Genomic DNA, 14,656 nt, shown 5'->3' on the forward strand with positions numbered 1-14,656 from the left:
GCCAACTCTAAATTAATGAGATGTTTGAATCTTTAATTTAAAAGAAATAAATTTCTCTTCTTGGAATAAGAGAAAAGTCGACATTTGCTGCAGGCATGTTTACTGTATTAAAAAATATTATTTTTATTTCTATTAATCTTGTTCGAAGATTTATTAATAATATAATTCACTTATTTAAATTAATTATGATATTTCAGATTTAATTGTTTGTAGGTCTACTAGTTCATACGCTTGCTTGAATTAATTATGATATTTCAGATTTGATTGAAATTTTTTTATCATCTCTTTATTATATTTTTTAAGTTAATTATTTTTAAAATTTAATAAAATTATTATATATTTTTTTAAAAAATTACTGTATATATACAGTATAAATATATGTATATTATTATTATTTTATATTATGAATTTATATAAATTTTATGATAGAAATTTTTTTAATATTTAAATTATTTGTATTAAAATTTTATTATAAGTTAAATTAATTTAAATAAATAATTATAATTTGTTATTATTTAAAAGTTTTTAATTTAATTATATTACTAGTCTATTTAAATTTAAATTGATGGAAGAAATCTTTGATTAAATTTTATTTATATAAACTATTTATTGAAATTTTATGGTAAGTTAAATTATATTTTTTAAAAAATTATGAATTAAATAAAAAAAATTCGTATATAAAAATATAAAAATTAGTATTTTATATTGATAATTAAAATTTTATGATATATTATATTTAAAAATAAAATAATAATTTGAATATTGATTTAAGTGAATTATTATTAATAATAAATTTATATATTTATATTATATATAAAAGTGAGTAAAGCAATTCTTATAATTAGTGCAAAACAAAGCAAGAAGGAAAATGAAAAAGGAAAATATCAAATTTTTATTCCTTTTATATATTTGAATAATTGAAAGAAAATTAGAGATGAGAAAAAGAGAGAGAGGAAAATAATTAATATAAAATACTATTTATTTTTCAAATTATTTATAATATCCAATTCTTATATTCTCAAAAATAAATAAATATTCAAGGACAAAGTTGGTCAGCGAAGTCCACAGTCTCTGACATGGCAACTTTTTATTGGTTAGTTCCAGCAGTAGGCATGGCGGTTTCCTTCCTCCCTCCCTGCAAAACCATGAGAAGGCTACTGGGCAATAGGAAAAATACATATATTTGTAGATTTAGTATCAGAAATGCAAAAAAAGGTATGGCGATCACTTCAAAACAGTTTCTTGTTTTTCTATTTCTCTGCTTAGCAAATTCCATTCAATTCTCCGCAGTTTCTTCTTCTACTTCGCCTCAGGTATTGGTTAAGAAAATCAATATTCACTGCTTCAATTTCTCTTCTTTTTCTTTTTTTTTCTTGTTCAACTCAAAAAGCCCTAATCTGGGTTTTGTTCTTTTCTTTTTGGTATTCTTTTCTGATTAATTTTACCACTGATTGATTTTAATTCAGGGTTATCAAGAACATGCAGTTGTAAGGTAATGTTTCTTTAATTCCTAGATTTTTTATTTGCGATTGGACTGCCGGGTGTTTCTTTCTTGAATTGGGTTTCTTTAGTGTTTGGGATAAAATGGATGAAGATGAAAATCCTGTGGATGGTATCTTTTATCAGAGTAAATAGGTTTCCTGTTGGTTTCACAATATTATGATCAATGCCCATTATAGTTAATATATAGAATTGATTTTCAGAACTCTGAAGCAAGAACAGGGGAATGCTCATGAAGTGCACTGTTCAAGAGAGAGGAGTAGGGCAGCTTGGAAGATAATTGAGGAGGTACTGGGAGTATACAACTATAAATTCTGCAGATCCTGGTTTTTCATCTTAATGATTGTGTTATCTTTCAATGTTTGGTGCAGTATTTGATGCCCTTTGTTGAGAAGGAACAGTATCAGATTCCAATTAGGTGTAGGCTTCACCCTGCAAATGACCTGTACAGAGATCAAGAAGAGCATAAACTCCAGGAAGATATAAATGAATGGCGATGTGGGTACTGTAAAAAGGAATTTTATGACGAAAAATATCTGGATAAGCATCTTGACAACAGACATTTCGATTTACTGAACGTGGTAAGAGTGAAGCTTTTCTTTTTTAAAGAATTATATAGATTGGTGTCAAAATTTTCTTGCGTTGCATTTTTTTACTTGGTTTTCAGTAGCCTTTGCATCTCTATATAATAACCTATGACATAGGAAAATTTATGAAACAGCATGATCATAGACGTGGGAAGTTAAAATCGAACTCTTGTTGGATGGTTTCTTAATATGGATGAACTTTTATTTGTTAATCCGTCTAATGACATTCTTATTTGGCTGAGGAAAATAAAGAAACCCATAACAGCATGCTCAACCTTGCTGGGTTACATATTGCAAATATGTACCTATCTTATTGGGAACAAAGACAAACAAATGTTGGCTAACTATTTATATGGTTTTGCTTCTTTGTTGGTTGGTTTTCCAAATTGCACAACTAAAGCAGGTTGCCCATTATGATTACGAATTCACTGCCATATAATGTTGCACTCTGCTGGCGAATTTTTGTGTAGTGGAACTTTCCCAGCCAAGGAAATAGTGGAATTTTCACATTTTCTTCATTTATTTATCTTTTGGGTGCAGTGGGGCAAGGCAAAGTTAGAATAATTTGTTTGCCTCAAATAGAGATGTATAACAAATTGGGTAGCAATTGGCCAGAAAACTATTCTATCTTGTTTTTAGGCCTTTAGGACCTTAGTTTTGATAATTAGGGAAAGTATATATATAAAATATACCTTACAGTTTTACATTTTAACACTTTGAAGCCTATTGTTTAATTTTGACAAAAATGGTTCCTTGAGATTTATTCCATTAGCGCTCTAATGATAAATGCTCTAATGTTGTTAATTATGCTGATGTGGCAGTGGCAATAAATAAATAAATATTTTTCTTTTCTTTAGAAGTTTTTAATTCAACTAAAACAAAATCATATTATTTGTAGGAGTTAAGACACTTAACATTTTATAAATTCTTTTGTTAAACTCACAGTAGCAATGAGCAAAATTAATGATGTTAAAAGCATGTGTTTAGAAGTGCAAATGGAGTAAAGCTCACGGCACCATTTCAACTTTCAACCTTTTTTGCCTAAGTTTATTTCCACGCCTGTAGTTTTATTGCCTCGGTTCTAGTTTGACTTTCTTCCAACTTGTTTGATGAAGAATGCAACAGTTGGGTATTGTCAATTATGGCCTTTCTAATGTTTCATTTGTAATGGAAACATGTCATGCTTGTGCTGAAATAGAGTCAGGGCAGATGCTTAGCAGATGTATGTGGTGCATTACATTGTGACCAAGTAATGGATTCTGCAACACGCAAGACTAAGTGCAATCCTGCAGCTGCTGCAAGGAATAGACATCTGTGTGAGGTGGCCTCAAAATGATATTTAATTTTTTATTGGTTCCCTTGTTATTTATTTTACCAATATGGTGATTCAATGCAGAGTCTAGCTCAAAGTTGTTTTCCGGTCAATGAGGGTCCTTCAGCTCATCGCCTTAATGGTAATTTTTCATTTTCTTTATTTAATTGGAGAAATGGTCATGTATTTAATAGCTTGTGGAGCTTATAATTCTGTTAATCAATAATTTTGATCATCAGAGTTCTTCTTGCGACAATTTTGTGATGCCCACACTTGCACTGGACATCAGAAACCATTTTCTAAGGGGGGCAAGGTAAATTTTCAACTCTTTTGGCTTGTGTTTGTCCATTTAAGGAGATATCAAGTAACCAACTGTGCAAGTGATGTAAGGTGAGTGATAGTAGATTTGAGTTAGTATACCAGAAGTTGCAAGGCAAAATGTAAAAAGGTGATGTGGGGATACCCTTTTTTGGCTCAGCTCCTCTTCGGTTTTCAACTTATAGCCAATTAAATTTTAACTAATGGAAACCTCTCACCAATCAACCTCATGCCTAGATGATACCATTTTCCCTATTTATGCTATTTAGCCTATTTATAACTAAACTTCATGCATGACTGATGTTTGATGATAATTTACTGATTCCATTTTGCCTTTCTGATTCATATGTTGTGCAGAAGCAAACGAGTATACTGTACATTATACTCTCTGTCTTGATTTTGATGCTGTTGTTGCTTTTCTACTGTTTCGTATACTTGTACAGAAGGTATTTATTTTAATCCTTGGATTATATAATTTCTGTTGCTTTCAAATGGATTCACATGCTTGGTTATTATGCTCTAGGGGGACAAAAAGGGGGGCACAAGGTCTGAAGCGCATATCAAAAAGTGGACATCAGAAAAAATCTTCATAGATGGTGCTCTTAAAACATTTTTGTTTTTCATATACAATTTAATTAGCTTTAATTTTTACGGCAAAAACTGTCCATTTTTGCATTTAGACTACAAGGTGCTTTCAGCTTTCTTTCAGTATACTTTTCTGTACCCTGAAATTTTTGGGGTAAAGAAAAACCAGATAGGACTACAAGCCAATGTAATGAAAGATGTTAATGACTTTTTTCAGAATAGGAATGCTTTGTAATTGTACGTTGATATTCCTGATAAACGAAATCTTTATTTAGAAGGCAACAAAATCAGTAAAGCTACGTTGCTTTGTACCTAGGATCTTCATCAGCATTTACATTACTTGAATATTGTTTTAGAAATTGAACGGTACAATGTTGTCTTGAGACCTCGTCTTAATGTCATGTTTATTAGAAATTGAACCTCATCAGCATTTACTGGAAAATGACTATTTTTAAAAGTGGAAGTAATTTTCCTTAAAATAACTTATTTTTTTATTTGATCAGAAAAATATTTTTAGTTGATTAAATTTTTTTAGTGTCTCATTTTCTGATTATTCTAAATATTAAAAGATATTTTTTAAAAAAAATATTTTTGGCCTAAATTATTAATATAATTAAAATTAAAACATCAAATCACTTCATCCGTGTAATAAAATTAAAAAGAAAATAAAAATCAGAAGTCAACTGAAAATTTCATTTATTATATAAAAAAGAGATGACTATCAAATGGCACGGGTGAGTTGAGGTAGGGTAAACAAAGTTAACATTGACCTTGGTGGCAAAAGCTAGCCATAATATGTCCATTGCAATAGTTAAATAACATTAACTTTAATAGCCATACTTGCATAGGATATCCGATTATAAAAATAAGTCACTGTAAGTAATGTTCATGCCACTACAACAGAATCAATCTTGCTCCATGAAAACAAAGTAATTTTTCATCAAATAGGTTTCAGACATGAAACTGAAGTAGGGGAAAAATTGCATCTGACAATTTGAAGAATTGAGTTTAGCTTACCATAAGTACAACCAATTGCCTTCATCATGTTGTTATTTGATGAAAATACTTCTTTCAAGTGTGTTAATTAGGTCATCTCCAATGCTGTGCCAATTTCTATTTTGGCGTTGGAGATGACCCTCCAACACTGCGCCAAAATCCAACGGGATTTTGGCGCTCGCTACAGTGTCACGTCAAATATGGCGTGACACTGTAACTAACGCTATTTTCTTTTTTTTTTAATTTATAATATAATTTAAAATTTATATTTTTTTTCTTTTTTTTAAATTATAATATAATTCAAAATTTATATATATTTTCAATTAAGTTTAATTTTTTTTACTCTTATAATTTATTATATTTTTAATTTATTTTATATTTTTATAATTATTGAAATTTAATTTAAATTAATATATTCACAATTATAAATAATATTTATAATAAATTATTTTATTTATAATATATTATATAGAATAATATAAATAAATTAATAAAGTGACACATATTATAATTGAACAATTTATTAATTCAAAATACAATTATTCACGGAAGGTCAGATTCGGATCCATCAATATCATTGAGATATTGACCATATACATTAGATGCGGATGACGGTGGTGGTTGTTGACGCTGAGCTCTTTTCTCTGATATTCGAATTTTTTCTTGGCGAAATGTTTCACGAGCAATTGGATCAGAAATAGAATTTAAATCAAGCAACAAATTTTTTTTTTTTCTTCTTTAAATTCCTTTAAGTCCAAAGCTCTACTTTTCATTAGTCTTTCCTTCTCCCTTTCTGCAGTTGCATTCGCCAACGATTCCACAAGCTTTTCATTATCAGCATGTAAGCATTTCAGAGCGGATGAAAAAGATTCGTCAAGTTTTTTCTTCAATTTTGCTTTTTTGACACCAAGAGGTCGATCCGATGATGTATAATCTCCTGCAATATCCTCATTTAAATGAATTGAAAAAGATGATAAGTTTGAAGATGGTACCATAGGTGAGTCAGGAGTAGGATTGTCCAACTCTGAACACACATAAGAGGAGCTTTGATTTTGAACTATTTTTTTTTAGAGCTACAATCTTTAAACTTCTAGGCATCTTTCATCATGCTCCAAACATGGTCAAATTTGAATCCTTTTTTATAGTTTGGATCTTGCATTAGTAAAATTTTCGCTTGATTGAGCTGCATAATTAGAAAAATGTTAAGAAAAATTCTAATATTTATGTACAAAGTAATTACCAAAAAAATACTCACCAGATCTTGCTCTGAAGCACCACTAGGATGTAAGTTTTCAACTTGTCGATAACAACCATTCAATTTTCTTATAGCCTTCTCAATAACTTGCAATCGACATTGCAAAGATCGTGGGTTGCGGGACTCCCAACACTCATTCTTTGCAATTTCATATGCTTCTGCCACCCGACTCCAAAAACGTTGACTAGATTGTTGTTTACCTATAATGGGATCTTGTGAAACATCTAGATAAACTCCGCATAATAGCACATCTTCATTGGTAGAATATCCTGCAGATCTTGAAGTCATTGTTTACAAAGTGATTAAATATTGAAGGATATGGCTAACTTATGGTAAGTTGTAGATGTTGGCATTCCAATATATATAAGTGAGATGGAATCTCAAACAATAATTGCACCAACAGTATTCTGATAGATCTTATCAAAAAATTGACCGTTGGATGGATTTCATTTCGATCTCGACCTTCAGATAGTATGCATCCCTATCCCCACATTTTTCAATGAAGTCAGATGGAATCTCAAATAATAATTGCACCAACAGTATTCTGATAGATCTTATCAAAAAATCGACCGTTGGATGGATTCCATTTCGATCTCGATCTTCAGATAGTATGCATCCCTATCCTCACATTTTTCAATGAAGTCAGATGGAATCTCATATAATAATTACACCAACAGTATTCTGATAGATCTTATCAAAAATCGACCGTTGGATGGATTTCATTTCGATCTCGACCTTCAGATAGTATGCATCCCTATCCCCGCATTTTTCAATGAAGTCAGATGGAATCTCATATAATAATTACACTAATAATATTCTGATAGATCTTATCAAAAAATCGACCGTTGGATGGATTTCACTTCGATCTCGACCTTCAGATAATATGCATCCCTACCCCCACTTTTTTCCTATTAAATCATGTATTCTTTAATGATATAAACATAACTCATATTTTTCAGTTCATCTTAAATTCGAGTCAAGAAAATTCTACAGATCGTTACTCAAAATGGATTTCTATGTTGGAGATACATCACATAATGGTGCTGAAAATTCATCATCGTCTTCTTCAGATATTGATTATTATATTTCAGATGATAATGAGTTTGTAGTGGAAACACAAGCAGTTCATCAATAATTTCTTAGAAATAAGATGGTTTTGCAGCAAATACAAGATCAACATCGAGTTTCTAGAGGTGGCTCTGTTCTAAGTCATGTAGTAATCAATCGAGATCGTGAAGCGGCTGATCGTAATTTATTTTTGGATTATTTTTCAGATAATCCACGTTTCAATGATGTAATGTTTCGTCAACGATATAGAATGTCTCGAAATTTATTTCTTCGTATTGTCGATGCAATAAAAGCGCATGATACATACTTTGAACAACAAAGAGATGCAGTAGGTAAAATTGGATTATCTACTCTTCAAAAAATCACAGCTGTGTTTCGAATGTTAGCGTATGGTTTGCCGGCGGATGCTACAGACGAATATGTGAAAATTGGGGAGTCCACTGCAATTGAAAGTCTAAAGAGATTTTGTCGAGCCACCGTTGAGGTATTTGGTGAGCAGTATCTGAGATCACCAACTGCCGAGGATGTTGCAAGGCTTCTTTATATTGGTGAGCAACGTGGCTTTCCTGGAATGTTAGGTAGTCTCGATTGCATGCATTGGAAATGGAAAAATTGTCCTATTGCATGGGCTGGCCAATATACAAGTCGTAGTGGATCGCCAACAATTATTTTAGAAGCTGTAGCTGATTATGACCTTTGGATATGGCATGCATATTTTGGAATGTCTGGCTCTAATAACGATATTAATGTTTTGGAGTCATCGCATTTATTTTCCGACCTTGCTAAAGATATTGCTCATCCCGCTCATTATATTATTCAAAGAAACGTATATAATACGGGTTATTATTTAGCTGATGGTATATATCCGAAATTGTCAACTATTGTGCAAACTATTCGTGAACCACAAACAAGGAAGAAGAAGTATTTTGCAATGAAACAAGAATCATGTCGAAAAGATGTTGAACGTGCTTTCGGAGTGTTACAGTCACGTTTTGCAATAGTTGCAGGGCCATCACGTTTTTGGAAAAAAGAAGTGTTGCATGATATTTTAACTACATATATTATCATGCATAATATGATAATCGAGAATGAACGTGACCTTAGTGCACCTATTGAAGACGGTAGAGAATTTTCAGCTCCAACTATTGAAATGGCTGTCGATGAAACTACTCGATTTGAACAATTTTTAGCTTGACACAAAAAAATTAAGGATAAAGATGCTCATTTTGCACTTTGTAATGCATTAATAGAGCATTTGTGGGAGCAATATACAAATTCAAATGATCATATAAATTAGCTTGTAATTTTTTATTGATAATTTAATATGTATGAGTTTATTTTATTTTTAATTTGCTAATTAATGTTTAATTAATGTTTAATTAATGTTTAAGTAATGTTTTTTTATAATTATTATTTAATTAATACATTTTTATAATTAATATGTTTTTTTTGTTTATTTATAAAATAATTAAATATTTGAATATTAGATGGAAATATAAATATATAAATATTTAGAGTGAATATATAAAATTATATGAATTTTTTGAGTGAAATATATAAATAAAATTAAAGTAAAATAAATAATATAATATTAAAGAGAGAGAAGAATATAAATAGAATATTCTTTTTGGTGTTAAAATTGGTGCAGAAGGTTGGAGATAATATTGCATCATTTTAGTGTAAAGCACCAAAATAGTGCAAAAAATGGTGCATAGGGTTGGAAATGGACTTAGTTAACCTATTTGGTCTCACAATTTCAATCCAACGGGGTTGCCGCTCTAAGTTGGTTCAAGTAATTGCACCTGGGTGAGTGATGATGTTTCCGTTATCAAGAGTTCCTAGGACCATAACGCTGCATTCCGGAGACAGTTCCATCGGAATCCTTGATAAAGACATCTTTCTTTTCTGGAGCTTGTAACACACGTAAATGATGTGTTGCTGGCTTCATAAACATGATTAATGAACTGGGATCATGTTTGTTTTCTGCGTGTACATGAAGGATGCTGCCTAAGAATTGCTTATACTCTGCTTTCAAATTATTGAGAAATGAAAGCAAGGATCCAAAATTTAATAGCGAAGGAAGACAAATAAGGACGACCCCATTTATAGCTCAAATTGCTGAATTAAACTTCACTGAGAACTATACATGGTGCATCGAGCTTGCCGTGAATGGGCAAGTGCAGCATCAGCCACTAACTCCATGGGTAAAAGAATAGCAATCCTCTTGCTGAGATGCATCATGTATAGTTCAAAGTTCAGCTATGCGAGGATGACACATTATCATCCAATATCAACGATATTGAAGTTTTCTGCAAAATGATCTTATTTCACTGGTAATGTGAAAATAACAGCTTTTGGAACTAGTGAGGTTATGTTCAGGATCAGATTATAAAGTGGGCTTTCAACAATCAACAGATGCCACAGGACATAGTTGTGTAGCAGCATTAAAACAACAAATCATTTGTAATTCTTTTCTTATTGATTGTGTTTTCTTTTCGACATGAGAGCATAGAATTTTGAAGCAGACAGCCAAATTAAAAGTTAGCATTTTGTAACGAAAATTGGCTTACAAACATACAACTACGAACCAAGTAAAAGAGCGTCCGTTAAACAATGCTTCCATTTGTTTGACTTGCTCTAAAATCCTGGATGATATTAGAACTTCCCAGCAGCAGGTGTTTGACAGTAAATTTCTTACCAACTTTGAATCAGCTTTGTGCTCATCATATCAATTAAGGTATCAACTGGGATGATCAAAATCAAGTCTCTTCATTTTCTTTTAGGTGGATCCCGGCTGAGTCCATGCTTCCTTAGCGTTTTGATATAATTTCTCATCAGTGCAAACTTATTGCTACCAATATGATAAAAAAAATCCCATGTGTAGATCCCAGTTTTGTGCAAATCATCAAATACTATCCTGAAGCATCCAATGAGAAGCAAACCATCACCATGGATAACAATTTGTTTCTACTTTGTTTTTTTTGGAGATAACAATTTGTTTCTTCTTGCTACAATGTATAAGAAACAAAGCGAATGACAGAATGAGCTTAAGTACCTTACCCCATAGTTTCCTACAGGTTCTGCAGACATGATACCCACATGACGCCGCCCAAAAATCACCTGATAAAATAAAGAGATGTGAAGCACTCAAACAGGTCAATATTGTGCTTACCTTGAATTTTGGCCCTAGGCACCTATGCACATGGAACAGAAAAAAAAAAGGTATTCAACTATAGTGTTTTTTCCCCTCTCTATCTCAAGATGTACATGACCAGGAAGCAGTGGCACTAAAGGAAACAAACTCATAATCTACTGATATAGTGGAATTATAGTAATTTTTACCCCTGCTGGATTGAGACTTGACAAAATAATGAGCATCAAAACTTCTATGATATCCAAATATGGAATTATGCATCCGCTAATTTTTTTTTTCTAACTACATGAAAAGACTGAAATAATAAATATTTTGGATGATGGAAATATATATGCATATATATTAAGGGGGGAAACAAAAATAAACAAAAAGGAAACACCAAATCTTAAAATTGGCAAAGAAGATAAATTCTGAAAAATATTACCTTCTCACCTCCAATTGACCTAACTTTTCCATCAACTGCTGGACTATGTATTCTCAAAAATTCAGATGATAGATTAAACTTGCAACCATTGGAATACTCCACCTCTACCTGCACCAAAAGATTCGAAAAGAACATAACAATGTGAACAACATGACAGCTAAGTATATAAATTAAAATAAGCATAAGCAACCTTGAGAGACAATAGAAAAAAAAAAGAATATTAATTATCACCAAAGAAACTATGATAAAAGAATACAGACGTAGTGGTCTCATTTAGTCTTTAATATAATGTGCAATTAGAGTTCTTCACGAGCAGAAACTAAGTATCCAATAAGCTAATAAGTATAAAACATTTCAGAATTCCTGAAGCCCACAGCTTCAGATGCATGGGTCCCCAATGTGAAGTTGTGATAGAGCAAATGCAAATCATATATTAAATCACATCCTAAGAATCTAAACATTATTTTACAGTTGTTGAAACATAACCCACTTGGTTATGTAAGTTGTCTCTCATAAATCAGGAAAATACAAAGCTACTGCCAATCCATCTATAGCCAAACTTCAGATAGTGAATTACAATATTCAAATGACTTCTTCCCACAATTAATGCTCTTGTTTAAGATGGAACATAATACACATGAGATGTCCTCAAAAAGCTATTTAGCAGACAAATCATCAATCTGAGTACATCTAGCTCATCATTAAGCAAGCACAAATTGAGTAAAGAGCAGTTTAAAATTCTAATAAAATGGATATAAACTACAATTCCAAAAGCAAAATATATGAAAATGTTGATCAAACAAATACTAAACAGACAATAAACCGATCAAACATGGAGCCAAAACAACCCTAGAAATAAGAATAGAGAAACAAAGCAATCCAGGACAAACACAAACTTATACTACTGAACTTGAAAGAAATCAAGACAGAAAAATACATTTAAAAAGAAAAGCATACACTTTTGGGTGCTTGCAGAGTGAATCTGGTGAGGCGTGGGACATCGGTGCTTGTATGTAACCATCTGATTGCTCTCTGTGCCGCAAGCATTCTTCCCTCCTTCCTCAGAGCAGCTGGGTTTCAAGGTTTGAACACCTCCTCATCAGCTACAAGCCATTATTAGGCCCATCGAAGAAACTGGCGGTGGATTTCTAATGGGTTCCTGGTAAGAATTAGAAACGAACTCTGCCTAGCCCAAAAGGTTTGATATTTCAAACCTTTTTTTTTTCAATTGTGGAAATTAAATAATTAAAATTAACTTAACAATTTTCAAATATTAAAATTTTAAGATATATAACATAAAAATTAAATAGTAAAATTTTAATAATTAATAATAATTATTGAGACATTAATAATAAAGATAATAGTAGCACTCACAGATTTTGATCGATGATAAATATATTTAAATAAATACGAGAAATTTTAAGTTTTATTCTCTTATTTTTTTAATTTTAATTTTAAAAAATAAAGACAATGCTAATTAAATTAGCATTTGCAAAGAATGTAATAATAATTGTAATTTGTTGGAGAATGATGGGGCCCCCTTAATTAAATAGAGAGGAGGATGAGTTATATAATTAGGCAACTTGGCTAAGAATTCATAAAGCAATGAATTGAGGCTAACTTTGTTTTTTATTAATAAATAAATAACAAACCTCATGATAATGTCTATCATTATCTATTTTTTTTTTAAATTAAAAAAAGTAAAAGATAATACTGAATCGAGTATAATATAAATATAAAGAGACAACTGTTCCATTAAAAAAATAAACTAGCTTTTCTCTTATTAAATTAAAAAAATTGATTAATTTAAAATTTTAATTTATTTTTTTAATTATTTAATTTTAATTTTTTATAAATATTAAAATTTTAATTTTTAATTTATTCCATTTGATTGGAGAATGAATGGCCTGCTCATACTTATATTCCTAATTATGTAATTATTATAATAAGTATGTTGCTAAGCTCAGTGTTTATTGTGACGATAATCATAAGTCAAGTGATGACGGCAGCCCATACGTCATTTTGTTTTTTTCTTAAATATTTTTTTATTAATTATTTTTTAGAAAAATAAATTAATAGATTAAGTCAAAATTATACTCAGACCAACTTATCTTTCCATGCCCCTATTTAAAATGCAAAACATCAACTGAAAAAAATTAGAATAACCTCGAAATACAACAAATATAAGAGATTTATAAAAAAAAATTATAATAATTCAATTTAATTAATTTTTTTAATATTTTATTTGAAATGAAATAGTTTAATTTTTTAATTTAAAATTTTTCATTTTAAAAAAGCTAAAATCTTTCTTATTTTACAATCAATTTTTATTTTTGACATTTCAATTATTTTACAATAATGAATATATAATTATATAATTTGCCAACATTAGTAGCACTTAGGTTTCACTTTACATTCAGACCTACACCAGTTATCTTGGTTCTTATAGACTATAGATAACATAATTAAGCAAAATCATGCTTTTATTATATAGATTACTCAATAATATCTAGAAGAATAATGATTATATAATAATAATTAATGATCTGAAATCTAAAAAAAAAATAGAGTTTATGAATATATGAAAAAGGTTAGTTTTGGAGAATCACATTTCTCTCTTTTATTTTTTTTCTTTATTTTCTAGGGAGCGTATAACCGTTCTCCTACTATAATATCACATTTTGCGGTTATACAGAGTTGTACATATGACTGTACCAGCCTGCCCATCCTCATTATCCAGCTATTTAATTTTTTTTTGGCGCTTGTATTGATAGAGTCGTGACATAACTGAACTTGTTCTCCTACTCCCCTGTCACGTTAAATAAGCTAGTTTTCTCTCTCTGACTAGGCTCCCTTTCTGGCCAGTTCAGTCTCTTAGTCAATCTGATCTATCTTAATTACAGATTGAATGGTGCATTGATGGATCAGTTTGCATAATGAACTTTAATGGATTTGGAATCTATTCCTTTCTTTTAAAATTCGACTTCAATTTTAGTATTAACAGCCGTGATCAATGGTTAAATATTAATTATTTATTATAATGAGATTTATATAAAATTTATTATATTTATTAATTAGCTGTAATAAAATTATTAGAAAAACATCATATGTTTTTTGAGAAAAAGAAACGACATTGAATTATTATGGACACTTAGCATGATGAAGTAGGATAATCATATATATATCCATTGTCATAATTACTCATTTTTATTAATTTTTCAATTATATTATTTTAAAGACATTAAATATTATTAAATTTTAAAAATATGTTCATAAAATTTTTAAAAATAAAATAAAATTAAATAGAGTTATAATAGTAAATTTATATATTATTATAATATTAAAAAAATAATAATAATTTTAGAATAATTAATAAAAAATATAAAAAAAATTATGAAATGGGTGGAATATTCGATAAGCTCAAACCTGTAACACTGAAAGAACAAGAAATTTACAA

The 14,656-nt window shown here is 30.0% G+C and overlaps 2 protein-coding genes across 6 annotated transcripts; one reads left to right on the plus strand and one right to left on the minus strand.

The window, feature by feature from the left end:
- Positions 1-1,032: 1,032 nt before the first annotated feature.
- On the plus strand, positions 1,033-4,613 carry LOC110601019. 2 transcript variants are annotated; one of them, XM_021737992.2, is made up of 9 exons: positions 1,061-1,313; positions 1,467-1,492; positions 1,704-1,788; positions 1,872-2,081; positions 3,286-3,408; positions 3,484-3,541; positions 3,639-3,712; positions 4,075-4,163; positions 4,241-4,613. In XM_021737992.2, the coding sequence occupies exons 1-9, from the start codon at positions 1,077-1,079 to the stop codon at positions 4,308-4,310; spliced, it is 972 nt and encodes a 323-aa protein (XP_021593684.2). In that variant the 5' UTR covers positions 1,061-1,076; the 3' UTR covers positions 4,311-4,613. The 2 variants fall into 2 exon arrangements, with proteins under 2 accessions (XP_043806791.1, XP_021593684.2); XM_043950856.1 differs by lacking the exon at positions 3,286-3,408 and having other exon boundaries at positions 1,033-1,313.
- Positions 4,614-10,057: 5,444 nt separating this feature from the next.
- Positions 10,058-12,376, minus strand: LOC110601194. 4 transcript variants are annotated; one of them, XM_021738244.2, is made up of 4 exons: positions 12,157-12,376; positions 11,208-11,307; positions 10,677-10,741; positions 10,058-10,538 (listed from the first exon to the last, which is right to left on the minus strand). In XM_021738244.2, exons 1-4 carry the CDS (start codon positions 12,244-12,246, stop codon positions 10,527-10,529), a joined length of 267 nt encoding a protein of 88 aa, XP_021593936.1. In that variant the 5' UTR covers positions 12,247-12,376; the 3' UTR covers positions 10,058-10,526. The 4 variants fall into 4 exon arrangements, with proteins under 4 accessions (XP_021593936.1, XP_021593934.1, XP_021593933.1 ...); XM_021738242.2 differs by having other exon boundaries at positions 10,682-10,741; positions 11,200-11,307; positions 12,157-12,368; XM_021738241.2 differs by having other exon boundaries at positions 11,200-11,307; positions 12,157-12,367.
- Positions 12,377-14,656: the final 2,280 nt, after the last annotated feature.

The sequence above is a fragment of the Manihot esculenta genome, chromosome 15 (genome assembly GCF_001659605.2).
Source record: "Manihot esculenta cultivar AM560-2 chromosome 15, M.esculenta_v8, whole genome shotgun sequence".
Classification (NCBI taxonomy): domain Eukaryota; kingdom Viridiplantae; phylum Streptophyta; class Magnoliopsida; order Malpighiales; family Euphorbiaceae; genus Manihot; species Manihot esculenta.

Excerpts from the sequence above, each read along its gene's own strand:
- LOC110601194 (XM_021738241.2), bottom strand. The coding sequence starts at position 12,246 with ATGCTTGCGGCACAGAGAGCAATCAGATGGTTACATACAAGCACCGAT. Across the intron at positions 11,308-12,156 it reads CTCTGCAAGCACCCAAAAGT|GTAGAGGTGGAGTATTCCAA; the intron begins GTATGCTTTTCT and ends CTTTTGGTGCAG. Across the intron at positions 10,539-10,676 it reads GTAGGAAACTATGGGGTAAG|GATAGTATTTGATGATTTGC; the intron begins GTACTTAAGCTC and ends TGGATGCTTCAG.
- LOC110601019 (XM_021737992.2), top strand. The coding sequence starts at position 1,077 with ATGGCAACTTTTTATTGGTTAGTTCCAGCAGTAGGCATGGCGGTTTCC. Across the intron at positions 1,493-1,703 it reads CAAGAACATGCAGTTGTAAG|AACTCTGAAGCAAGAACAGG; the intron begins GTAATGTTTCTT and ends ATTGATTTTCAG. Across the intron at positions 3,409-3,483 it reads GGAATAGACATCTGTGTGAG|AGTCTAGCTCAAAGTTGTTT; the intron begins GTGGCCTCAAAA and ends GATTCAATGCAG.